The sequence below is a fragment of the Poecilia mexicana genome, unplaced genomic scaffold (assembly GCF_051168715.1).
Source record: "Poecilia mexicana isolate PSO_F unplaced genomic scaffold, ASM5116871v1 scaffold_12, whole genome shotgun sequence".
Lineage (NCBI taxonomy): Eukaryota > Metazoa > Chordata > Actinopteri > Cyprinodontiformes > Poeciliidae > Poecilia > Poecilia mexicana.
Window position 1 is genome coordinate 12,652,398 of NW_028263381.1, and position 13,879 is coordinate 12,666,276.

General features: G+C 39.1%; 1 protein-coding gene across 2 annotated transcripts in view; it reads left to right on the plus strand.

The window, feature by feature from the left end:
- LOC106917413 (mediator complex subunit 13L) overlaps window positions 1-13,879 on the plus strand; it is a 92,960-nt gene that overhangs the window by 52,558 nt on the left and 26,523 nt on the right. For both annotated transcript variants that reach the window (XM_014986364.2, XM_014986365.2), the window contains exons 3-4: window positions 6,831-6,915; window positions 10,231-10,314. In XM_014986364.2, the coding sequence (XP_014841850.2) occupies window positions 6,831-6,915; window positions 10,231-10,314 (169 nt within the window). The remainder of the gene's footprint in view (window positions 1-6,830; window positions 6,916-10,230; window positions 10,315-13,879) is intronic.

Here is a 13,879-nt window from a genome sequence, read left to right on the forward strand (position 1 = left end):
TTGAATGTCTTGCTGCTTTGTTGTAATTTCTTCTCCTATTGGCTGGTTTACTAAAAAACAATGGATGTTGTAGCATTTGCTTCATTGAGCAACGTTGACACTTCTGAGTGGTACAGGTTTGGAAAGGCACACAGTCTCGCACTGGAGTGCATTGTTTCACAGAAATCAATAGGAATGTATTTTTTTTTAACTTGTTTCTGAGTATGCTAATGTGGATTACCTTTCAGTTCCCTCCAACTTAGAATTGACAGTTCAGTTTGCGAATATTGAGTGTCTACATTTCTTTTTCTGCACATAAATACTCATTTCCCAGACCCTGACGCGTGTTATCAGCACAAGACTATAAATAACAGGAGTTAAACCCTCTTGTACGTCTTGATTCTCTCCTGAACAGCCTTCCTGCTGTTATTGTCATCTGAGCGCTGCGCGTGAAACTGCCCTTTCCTGAGATGCCCCGTTTGCAAACTGCCTAATACTGAATAACCACAACAGCTGCTCTGTGATTTGGTGATTACCTAAGTCAATAAATGTACAAAAAAGAGGTTGCCAATACATCAACACTTGAAAGCTTTAATAGCATTATTGATGATGCGGAAGAAGAATTACTTTTATTTGTGCTGATTCAAAAACTCTGCAAAATGCTTTCTGGATATATAACAGTCAGCTTTTATGGCCTCTTAGTTTTCCTGTGTGGCATCTTAAGACCTTATCCAGCACCTAAGGGTGTTCTCAAACTACCTATACTCATCAGTTTGACTGTAATAAATGTACTCTGGGCTTTACGCAGCGCAGACAGTTGTGTGCTTATGTGCACAGTTTCTTCCTATATATCAGGAGTTTTCTATTCTTAATACATGATTACATTGTACCAATTCAGTTACATGGTTAGGAGACATCACTTTTAAAAAAGTATTTGCACCCTTACAAATTTTTAAAGTAAATTTAAGTAACTTAAATTCATAATGTAGTGTTCAGATGATGGGCTCATTCATTCAGATAATTACTCTAATTCAGACTGCTGGTTCTGTTCCACTAGCTACAAAATCATGAAAGATCACTTATAACCATCCGACAACACGATGCAGATCCCGAAAAGCGTCACATCATGTCCTGATTTACAGAAATGTCATATGTGAAACAGTTAATGACATTTATCACTGTATCGAACAAAAAGGGTTACAAAACTGTATCTAATACTGTGGGAGTCCAGCGACCACAGTGAGAGACATTATACATAAATGGAGATGACATGGAAAAGTGGTGAACCTTTCCAGGAATCACCATCTACCTAAATTACCCCAAGAGATCATTATAATCTCATCCAGGAGATCACAAAGGACTCACCTTGGTTGTGCACCAGGGAAGCAATTTGACTTAAATTCAACATGTAGTGTTCAGATGAGGGGCTGAAATCTGATTGAGTATCAGAGGCATGGCCTCACACAGGGCCTTCATGCTCAGAAACCTTCCAGTCTGGCTGAATTACAACATCTCTACAAATGAGAGAAGACTCCACCTGCTTGGCAACATTGGCCACTCATTACAAACTTTAGATGGAGTTGTTAATACCAGGGCTTAGGGGGGTAATTACTTTTTAAATAAGCCCATGTTGTAGTGGCGATGTCTCCTAATAAAAGAGACATCATCCTCTCAAAACTATTTTGTATTTAATCAGGTTCTCTTTGCGAGATATTAACATTTGTTTGATGATCTAAAGCGTTTAAGCCTGACAAAAACAAAAAGAACAGACTGGGCTCATCCCAGTCGGTATTTACGCATCAATCACTGAGGCTTTACGAAAGAAATTTACGTTCAGCTTTTGCCTTGTAATTGTAAAACTTAGTATTTATTTATTTTTAAATAGAAATGCGCCTCACTTTCAGATGTAGAAACACATTTATAGTTCCCTCCAGTTGTTCTTTGTAATCTAAAAGCGTGTTGAGCAATATGAGTACATCCACTTAGGAAATGTATGATTACCATCTTTATCCCTGCTTCCTTGTGTCAATCTTTGCTCTGTTTCGCTTTCCACCCATCTGCACGACCTCGTGAATGTTTCTCCCTCTTTTTATTGACGAAAGCACAATGAGCAATCACCGAACCCTCAGTGAATAGCTAAAAGAGATCAACCTCTGTTTCAGGGCAGGGGCAGCTAATTACTAAAGAAGCGTTTTGACAACGAGTGAATTTTGCACACACGTCATCCTTCCCGGTTCGAGCCGAAGGCACACGCCCTGCAAAAGACACAACATAACATCACTGCGCCTGGTGTTATCGATCCAAGACAAATGAACAAATGAGAGACACAGGGTGGGGGAGAGGAGGAAGGAAACGTGGAGCACGGGACTATCATGTGCAAGATGGAGCGTTGTCACAGCTCAACTCTCGCCTTCTCCCCGTCTCAGATCAATACCCTCTTTGTATTTGTTTCCACCGAGTTGAAGCAGTGAGCGGTCACTCTCTCCTGTGGTGTGAGACGGGCACAGTCGGGAGATGAGAGGGGGAGAAAGAGGCTGAAGGACAAACACGAGGGAGGTGGAAAGCTGGGGCTAGACCTGGAGAGAAAGAGAGGTGGAAAAGAAATGAAAGAGTGGAAGTGGCGACCCAGTTCCATCACTGCTTGTTTGTGTTTTGAGCGGTGCGGCAGTAAAGAGCGTTGTGGCACAAAGATGAGGAGGGGGAGAAGGTTGTGTGAAGGAAGCGTGCATCTGTGAGAGCATGACCTCACTCCCATATATCATGCAAAGTCAAGCCCAACACATATATCTGCATGAGAATTCACCTTGGGTGACAGTACTAGCTACCATGCATTAATAAAATGTTAGCTTTCATACGTTCACCCCGTACAACTTCTCACTGATCTTTTTGAGTTATCAAAAACACACGACGGTTAATGTCCATCTGTCTATCCGCCTAAACCTAAACATTTGGCAAAGAATATTTAATTGATAAAACTTTGTCATTCATGCAGCTCTTAAAAACAGGAAACAGAAGAGATCTTACATTAGATAGTCGCAGAGGAAACGGTTATTTTTCCACGCTGTGAAGAATGAAAAGTAAAATGTGCACAAATTAAACAAATTCAAAGCAAATTTTAGAGGTTTCTAAAAGCAATGACAACAATAATAACATGTATAAAGGAGTACAAATAACTGGATGCAAAAAAAAAAAACAGTGTTAATATTATGCAATCGTGGTATTTATGGAAATCAGTTCAATTAATTAGCGGTACTTAAAGCCTTAAACATCATTACCAAAATACATTAATGTTGTTAAGCTTTAATTTTCATAAATCATAAAGTGCTACACTGAAAGAAAAACAATTGTGGTAAATGGCACAATTTATTTTCGATTGCTCTTTGACTTTCATTGCGGATTATTAAATGTCTTGTATTGGTTGAAAGATTTATTGATTGGTAGTTTAAAACCTGATCTGAATCAGTAATAAGATAACAGATGTCACTGTCAGCCATTTTTCCAGTGCACGTATTGTCTAAATCACTTATTTCTAATTATATTGTGAGGTTATTTTTGTAAATTATTGACCCTTTTAGGAAGCATTTAATTTGTGTGTAGCATTTTGCCTTTTTTTTGTGATTCAGGTGTAACCCACCGTCTGATCTTTCCCTTCCAATTTCGTCTCTCTTCCTCTTTTCCAAACATTTTAACTCCTGGCACTAAATTACAAAGTCCCAACAGATTTGAGGTTTCAGAACTGTAATCCACCAGCCTCTGAATGACCGCACGGCGGGTACTAGCGTCTGTCACTACTGTTGACTCTGCCTGAAAACGACTAGTGGGAATTCCCAGAATGATTATTTCTCATTACCTGATTTTATCAAAAGGAGAAACTTCCTCTTCCTTTTTAAAGGAAAATTTTCCCCTGTCCATTGTTACATGCCATTCAATGTATGCTCAGGAGAGGGGCTTTAATCAAAATGAAGATTGAATGCAGTCTGTTGGCTATTGTTCTTTAAACTACCTTTTTTATTGACTTTTTTTGTTAGAGAGAAGGTACTAATTTTCTATCAACTTAGCTATAAATGTCTTCAAACTGGTTTTATTTCTGAATTTATTCGTAATTTCACTGAATTCAAACTGGAAAATTTCCCTGGAGAAACCAGAGTGTATCTAAATTTAAATCTATTTCAGAGATTTGAAACTGGGCTAAACTGAGGTGTGAGTAATTGAATCTGAAAGACAAAAACACTATAATCAATTGAACTGAACTGAAGTCGTTTAAACGGACCAGAACTGATCTGGGTTGTATTGAACTGAATTAAATTAAATCAAGTTGAATAAAATAAAACAAGAAGCGACATGAAATTGACTGAAATGAATTCAATTCATTTGGACTGAGCTGATTTTGAATAAAATCCAATAGAACTGAACTGAAGTGAGTTGAGTTGGGCTGAATTAATTTGAACTTAATTAAATATGAGTGAATTGTGAATTAGACTGAATTTAATTAAAACAGAGGCACCAATCCTGTCAACATCCAGTTATTGGAGCAAGCAGGTAAACACAGATAACAGATTATTAAACTCATTTAAACAGAAGTAAATTAAATGTGCTGGAATGAATTAAGCTGAACTAAACTGAATATTGAGAGTTGATTTTCAGTTCCCACATTTAAAAACAAAACGAGTGCATGAGAAAATAAGCTATTTATTATAATCCTTGTGTCACTTAATTAGCATAAATGGAAACCAAAGTCATGAGCAGTGTACTTTGAACTTGAAGTAATACGCATTTGGAAGGGGCGATGGTGTGAGAGAATATTTAGTTGTACTTCATGTAGCTCCATCTGTGATTAATGATTGATTGTAACGCTATAAAAACAGCCACTGCACTTAGCGGGGCATTTACTGTTTACAGCCTTCTCGTCCCCTGGGCCAACCGCGTTGCTCTTCTGATTAACTGGAAGCAACATCTAAAAATGTGGCAGTTACTAGCTGACTATTGGGAAAAATGTCAGTTTCACGGGGTGTCAGTTTCACACTCATTTGGGATATTACTGCTTTGAAATATCAGACAAATGTTGTATTTCACACTCTATTTTTCTATATATGTAATGATTTTTTGTGTGTGTGTGTGTGTTTGTGTGTGTGTGCAGATGCTCTTGTGGATGCCTGACCTTAATTTCTTGCTACAGCGATTTGTCACACCTTGCATTGATATGGCGCAGTGAGCTGGCTTGCTGACAACTGCGATTTAAGCAGACAAACAGGCAATCTACATTAAATGTGGCTCCTAAAAATATGGTGCTGTCACTTTATTGAGATTGGTGACACGTGCTGAGTGCTGCAGGAATTCTGGGAGCAAATGTGAAAAGTTTTTCCTGTTTATGGTCGTCTCTTTAAGAATATGGGTTTAGTTTCTTTTTTGGCAGGATGCGCTGAAATGATGGAGGGGTGAGGAGTCGCTTACATAGATTTAGACTAATGGGGGGTCAGGAGTGTGCCGCCTAGGCTGCCACAAGGAGAGGGAATGAAGATGACTTGTAGAGAGCTGGGAGAGTTGGTAATGAAAAAAAAAAAAAAAAGTTTTTTTTTTTTTTTTTCAAGAGGAGAAAGAAGGGAGATGTAGAGACAGGGAGAACTAATGAGTTGGATTTTCCAGAGACTTTGCATTCTGCTCATGGTGCTCGCTGTATCTCTCTCCGCTGTGTAAGAGCTGGCTGGAGCGAGCTTCCTGTCTGAGCCCTGAAGCAGGAGTAAATGAGGGGTGGGTAGGAAAGGGGGTGTTGGAAGCAATAGAACAGAGGAAGGAGGAGAAGGGGAGGAGGGCGAGGGGTGGCAAGGAGGGAGGGAATCCAGTGTTGAAATTGAATGCCAGGGCGCCATGTTCTCACCGCCAGCGTTTCCATGGTTACAGGGTAATTCTGGCGAGTAAGGAAATTTCATTCACTTTGGTATGAGAAGAAGAAGACAAAAACAAAGGGGGGGGGAGGTATTAACAATGCAGCAGAGGAATAGAAAGGAATACATAATCAAAAAATAAATAAATAAAGGAGGAGATGAAAAAAGAGGCAGGAGGAAAAAGAAGGAAACATCTAGTGGGGTTTGTGCCACCCATCCCCCAGGCGAACTGCCTCTCTGCCTCTCATTCCTTTTTTTTTTTTTTTTCTTGTGTATTTCTGTGATGCTTGGTTTGTTTGCCACCACCCTATCAGCAAACACAACACCCACCCACAATCTTCCAGTTCTTCAGCAGCCCTGCAGGTATACGGCGAAGAACAAAGAGAAACACTGCTAACTGGCCGCTGTGTATGTTTTTGTCGGGGTGTGTGTGTGTGTGTGTGTGTGTGTGTCTCCTTTTTGGGGGAGGGCAAATGAAGGGTTAGGGGTGGGGTGGTGGGGGGTGGTGCTGGGGTGGATTTAGGGAGAGGTCTGAGAGGCTGCAGGATTGTTCACATGACAGATCTGTGTAGTCGTTGCTTATGTCTCGCAGGCTTTGCCAAAGTTGATTTAAGGATATTAAACCTCCAGACTCCCAAAATTGCAAAGAAGAACAGCTAAAACGGTCGTGTGAATGTGGAAACCTAAGCACGCAGGCATGTGTATCAACCTATACAAAAACAGACACACTCACACTGTCTGTCTAACAAGGGTTGACAACTGCAAGGGGGGGAGGTGGGGGCTGACTGGGATGTCAGAGCAGCCAGTGTGACAGCTGTACAGCCAAGCAACCCCTGTTCACACAATCACACACACACGCACCGAAGCAATATGTGTGCTTCATCATTTCTGATATCATCATCTTTAAATGATATTATGTGTGAGATGTATAAATTATAACGTTGCTTTTTCCCCCCCCTTCTTTTTCAGTGGCTGATGAGGGGCTTTGGGAGTGTGGACTGTCCTACGAGTGCAGGACCCTCCTGTTCAAAGCCATACACAACCTGCTGGAAAGGTAAAACCGATGATCAACAAACAGAATAACAGGGGGGATCTCATTTAGGAAGACTTTTTAGAACATCTTAATACTGTTCAAATTTAAGACATACATTAATAGCAAAATCTAACTGAAGTAACTTAACTTAATAACTTACTAAACTCAAATTTGACTTCCTTAAAAACATAGGCTAGTGAAATATAACTTAGTCCAGTTGTGTTTTTTAGCCCTGGCATGTGAGTCCATTGGTTTTACAGCTTACTCTGTTTTGCCGAAAGTATTCACTCACCGATCCAAATCATTGAATTCAGAGGTTCCAACCACATGTGGATGAAATCCAGCACCTTGGCATGCAGACTGCTTCTACAAACATTTGTGAAAGAATGGGTTTGCTCCCGGGAGCTTGCCAAATCCCAACGTGGCACTACGATAGGACGCCACCAGTGCAAAAAGTCCAGTCGTGCAATTACCTCGCTACTAAATATTCTACTATCAAGTGTTGGCAGGAATATAACATAGTGCAAAAGCAACACAGGATCTCGGCCAAAATGTTGTGGGTCACATAGAAGAACGAGGACAGTGGATGCTGAGACACAGGTCAGCAACTTTTTGCAACAGAAAGTTAATTTTATTCAACTTCAAACCTTTGCAGTAAAAAAGATCCACCATAACAGTAAGTGATAACAAATTTTGGGGAAACTATTGAAATCTGAGAATTGAAAACTTCATCATATACTCTACAATTGCTAGTGCATAAGGTGATCTTTATGGCCGTTATATTGCCTTTATATATATATATATATATATATATATATATATATATATATATATATATATATATATATATATATATATATATATATATAATTTTTTTTAAAGCCAAAAGCTGGTGGAAGTTATTGAATAAAATAACTATATCAAAGCTAAGGTCAGATATGGAAAATGCAAAGCTATTTAAGACTTTGTAGTGCAAGGACAGTCTGGAACACTTTTTAAATTGAACAGCAAAAAGCAAAGAAATGTTACACCTTTACTTAGTTTGGCTTTTCACCTTGCACCGAAAAGAAGACCAAGCCACTTGAAAAATGTCACATAGACAACAGCTGCATGTTTGAGGAGCTGTCATGAGAAGCTCCCCCAGACAAGCAATGGGGAAGGCAAAAAGCTAATCAGCATGTTGCTCTGCATACTTTAGACAAAGGCAGCAGGACAGAAAAAGATTGACAGAGGCTGTAACCTGTTGCCGTGGTCACACAAGCTTCCATCCTTTGGTTCATTTCCAGTCTGTGGTTGACTGGATTTGCTGTGTGTGTTTCAAACCAGAGTTAATTTTCAAGTACATAATAAAAAACAAAAGATTAAAATTCCCCTGAATTTCATGTCCAATAGTTTTTCAGTTATTTAATTTGGCAGATTCAAAACAATAAATGGATAGGTATTTGCAGATCACTGAGTGAAACAATTAGATAAATCCTGTGTTTTAGAAAGGGATTTACACTGACTACACCTTTAAATTAAACAAAAAACAAAAAAAGAGGAAATGCTACTGCAACGCATAACACCAAGAAAGTACTTTATAGCATAATGCACTTAAATATTTTTCATCAGACCCACAATATAATATTATGTAGCTCTAAATTAATATGCCATTAGTTATTTACTGCGTATTTCAACAGCTGAAAGTTAAACATACATGTAACCTTTTCTGTCATAAGTTTCATCTTAATGAAATTATAATCTGTGCGCTGAATCACTTGCTCAAGCACCCAAAGCTCTCCTTTCTGAGTCGGAGCCATCTGTTAAATGAAGCAGCACATATTTGCTCTCTATTAAGTTAAGCCTCAGTGATCATCACAGGGGAAAGGCAGAATTAACCTTCCTATTACCTTGGAGCTGACTCCTTTTATAGCTTACTGTTTCAACACTAGAGGGATCACTTTTGCTTTGCTCTTGTGTAGCTGCAACAATCTACACAAATGCATCTAATGAGTATCCCATGTTGACGTGATTTACAAATATTGCTGGATTTCAGCGGTATTGTAATTAATATAATTGAGAAAACTAATTAAATTAGAAGTGAAGCTGAATGTTATAAATATGTTTTATTTTCACGTTATGAGTCAGACGGGGTGTTCAGGACGGCTCGGCTCCGGCGCTCAGCGATATGTTTCATAACAAGAAGGTGCTCAGTGTCTGAAGGAAATCAACTAATGAGACACAGACGTTTTGTTGAGTCAATAAAGGGAAACGTCTTCCACCAGATTTATGGGGAAAGATTTATGAGCCGCTGCAGCAGGCTTTTGAGTTTATTATCATTTATTAGTGGATATAAAGTATCCCACCGCTTTAATCTGCTCAGAGATCAGCACATGAAAGCGCTATGTGATAACTGGTTCCACTGTGGATTTTCAGAGTGCATAGAAATAAAAGTAATACATCAGTAATGATAATAATAAATGACAAATAAACTGTATTAGTAAAATTACCCTAAAATTGCACGCTGAAGAAAAATGCCTCTTCATTTAGTAGTTCTTTTTCTCATTGTTCTGCGTCTCAACGGTTTACTCTCTTCCATGTCCTTTTAGGATACATATACAGTAGATGTTTTGAACGTGACTCCAAAGATGTTAAAACCTCTTTGCAGAGTTTGGATCAGCCAGTGTGACGATTTGCCCCCAATAACAGTAAAAATAACTTTGTAAAAAGGAAAGTTTGAACAGAGACGTGATGAACTCTCTTCCTTTGAACAGTAGTTGATATTCCAAATTAAGACCCGCCCCCTACTGTGCATGCCTCCATTGGCTGTGGCAAAATGCAGGAATAAAATTGTCAGGCATGCAGGCATAGTGCAACTGTTCTGAACTTCATCTGAAAAATGCCATAGGTGCTCATTAGGATATAAAGCTTGACGTTGGGTTATGTTCAAAATGGTACCTGGAAGGAACTTAAACTTGCTAGAGGTGAAAAAAGAACAAACCATTATTTCAAAGTTGTTATCATTTGCTATGATTTTGTGATGCCTACAAACAATCATAGTGAGTTTACGGCTGGATTACAACAGCTTTATGTCTGCATGGATGAGTGTGCTCTTTTTCAAATACTCAGTTATTGCTTGAGTGTCATGAAAAAAAACATATGGTCATTGTTTGATTATTCAGTTACAGTCATAAAGTGCTTAAATAATATTTTCTAATTTTTTTTTCTATTAGGAATCAAACTTTTTACCTTGTGAAATAATTGTATTTGAATTGTTTGCTATCATTTAGATCTTATGTCAATCATGCATAGACATCAGAAAGAATTTTCTAATTTTGACGTCTTTCTTTTGCTCAGATGTTTGAACGATAAGGGCTTCGTGAGGATTGGAAAATGGTTCTTTAAGCCACATGAACTTGAAGAAAAGTCGTTGGGCAGCAGGTAAGAAACTGCATACACACTCTTTATTAAGATGGCTTGTGTGTCAGCATTAGTACATGCGATGCTCTAAGAAAGAAAAAGCGCGGTAATGTCGTTCTGTGAGGTGGCGTGACTGACTTTCATGTGATGCAGTATTTGTTAAGCCTTGATGTTCCAGCAGCAGGCCGATGGTGAGTCTGTAAAAGAGAAACAGAGCATGTGAATGGTGTCCAGAGGTTAGCGCTCTCACTCTCTTTCTCTCTTTCCCTGAGTGAAGAGACGTGTGTGCGTGTGTGTATGTGTGTGTGTGTGTGTGTGTGTGCTTGCACATGTCATGCTGTGTAACAGTGTTGTCAGCGTGGGAGACAGACAGAGAGACTGAAACGGAGTAAAACGAGGGGTGGGTGTGATGACAGTTCAACTTGTTGCTTCAGGCATTATAGATCCCTTTCACAGCTCACTCTGCCCACTTTTCCGGGCAATGGGGATGCAACATTCCTCACATCTCTGACATAGCACTGTTTCAATTGCATTGAAACATGTTGAGTTTGCTAACTGCTGGGAAACCACTTTGCCATCAAAGTGGTGTCATTTAAAAAAAAAAAACTAATCTATTGCTTAGAGGGGATGGCGGTTTTTTATTTGTGTAATATGGCCGTCTGCCCAGGGCGACAGACCACAAGAGAAATACCACAATCGAGAACATAGTTGTCAATTGCACATTAAGTACATTTTTATTCCTTATTTGCATATCCTGTTATTGGGAATTTACGCCTGCTGAAGTACCGGAAGAAACATGATGACACTGAAGTTGGTGTCTGAGTAAAAACATATAAATCAAAAGGTTATGTCCTTTAAAAAAAAAAAAAAGTTTTGACTAAATTTGATCATTTAAACTTATACATGTTTGCATTGGTAAGACATAACTTGTTATTTAACATATGTTGTCTGAAACACAATTTGAGGTTTTTTAAAACTTTGTAAAAGCATTAAAAAAACAGCATTTTCAAGGCTTTCCTACCAGCATTAGAACCACACTTCAGTAAAAAATCACAACACATAGATTAGTTATTGGTAGGATGTTTACACAAATAAAAGTTTTATTTTGTTTGGGCTTGTTTTCGACCATGCCACGAATAACAGAAAGAGGTGGTTCATGCAAGAAGATTAGAGGCTGCTGTATTTTTATATTATCTTTGCTATCAGTGCATGGTGCAAAATAAGTGATGCACAGGGAAGTCTCTCTCTGCAGAAAGTTGCTGACACGATTGCACTCTGCCGTGACGTGCCATAGCATAGTGAGGTTCAGCAGCCGAGAGCAGGTGGAAGTCCCTGATTTAGGCACACTGCCTGACACGTCGAGAGAGAGAGAGAGAGAGTGTATGTCACTTGTTCAGTTTATATCTGGGGAATTTGGTGTGCAGAGCTGATGTGATGGTGACATCTCTGTCTACGAAGGCACTGTCTGGGTGAAATCTGCTTCAGACTGAAGCAAAGAAAGGCAGAAACTTGAACAGATATTGTATTGACTGCCAAAGTTTCAATAGGTAGAAGGGCCCGCCAAATGCGTATAAGGGATGAATCTCAAGTCCATCATAAAACCAGGGAATACGCTGCGGGAGCCGTGAATTTATCCACTTAAGAGGATTTATGTCAACACTTAAACCTTGATCTACTTTTTTTTTTAATTGATCGACTTCATGCAATAATAATGGCCTGTAATGGCTGGTACATTTGCCCTTCTAGCCTCTCAGATGTATGAAGATGGAGGAGTTTATATTCAGCTCCTGCTGTGATGCGGTTGCTATTACATACCTTAGCGGTGGAGAGGGAGTCCCAGTCCTGACACAGCTCCTGCTGGAGAGATTATATCTCCCAGTTGGCTCGGAGCGGTTGGGGATACCCCAGAAGCAGCTGGAGGAAGCTGCTGCAGACAGAACAAGGTTTCCATGCTCCCTCCCTGCTCTAATAGGCCGAGCTGTGGATGAACCTTTGCTGTTAATTATGTTGTAAACACTCCTCAACACAGAGCATATAAGATTTTTATGTAGTCTAACAGCAAAATCAATGAAGGTTGTATATGTTTTTGTTTTGTTTTTTTCTGAAAGGTATGACTAATTGAGTTGGAAAGTACCCTTTTCTTCCGTAATATTCCACTCAGTCTGATCACATTCACAAAGAATGAAATGAGGGACACAAGGACAGAGGCCGAGCTGAATAATCACGTCAGAAATTGTTTATTGGAGCTTTATTAAAATTTTAACTGCTATCTTTCAGGCTTTCAATATGGTTTTTATCACGTGTAGCCTTTAGCCCAACAAGGGCTCAATAATGAATTCAGTCTGAAGGGGATCCAATTTAAGTTACATGCTCTTATCGTGGAAAAGTAGATAACACTTACCATTAGAGACCAAAAAACACCTTTATCTGATTGTGTAAAATCAACTACAACTGAGGTTAATTAAAGGATTTCATACAGTTTGTATGTATCTAAGGTTTTTTTGGCAGGTAATCAGGGCCTGAGCTTTTAAAGCAGGGGTTCCCAGTCCTGCCTCTCAAGTTCCTATGTCCTGCATGATTTAGGTGCGACTTAAATAAGTTGGCCGCACTACGTGGCACTACGCACAAAATTCAGATTGAAAGAGGGCAATTGATTGCACTGGCAGTTCTTGTAGGTTGCTTTGTATGTCAATTTACCATGAAAGTGTGAAAGTGTGTTTTTCCATGATTACTAACCACATTTAAAAGAACATTTGTGAGCCTTTCTATTTGAATGAAGTTTCCTGTCCCCTGAAGTTACAATGTCCTTTGTCTGTTGCTCAACAAAATCAAGACAATATTCATTTATCATGGATGTTTTATAGCTAAATCGTACAGATTTTATTTTGTTCTTTGTCTATAAAGCTTTTAATTTATTTTAGAGAAGATTAGAAAAATGCAGTTAGAAATAACAAGTAAAGCCAATGTTCTAATTTTCTATAGAAGAGATTTTGAGACAGAGATAATCAGAAATAACTCAACATGGGAATGCAATGAAATAAAGTCAAGAAAAATATGAATTTAAATAGAGCAACAGGAGTGGAAAGCATTAAGGTAGAAGACACCTCCATGAGTATGCGCATATATAAACACGAGTGCCGAGACTCTTCTGGAAGTTTCACAGGCCTTTGTTGTGTGTGTGTGTGTGTGTGTGGCAGTGAGACTTCTGTACATCATGTTAATTCCTCCTCGTTTCGAAAGCTCCGCCGGAATATGCCGCATCCCTCCTGCTGAGACGATTCAGACTTGCTTTTTTTTTTTTTTTTGTGAATTATTGAACATCCTGAAGGCAAAGATGGGAAGGGAGACGGAGAGAGAAAGACAGAAATGTTCCTGAGAGCTCCCACCAAAACAAACCCGAATCATGCGTGTGTGCTGTGTAGGTGAGGAGTATGAATTTTTATTACAACACCTTTTTTGTACCACACAGTGGCACAAAAGAAGTGCTGATATCCACCTGTTATCTCCAGTCATATTCCCACACCGCCTCTTGCTCCTATTGTTATAAAGTTGCCCCAAAGTTGAGAGTGTGAGAACACCTTCAGAT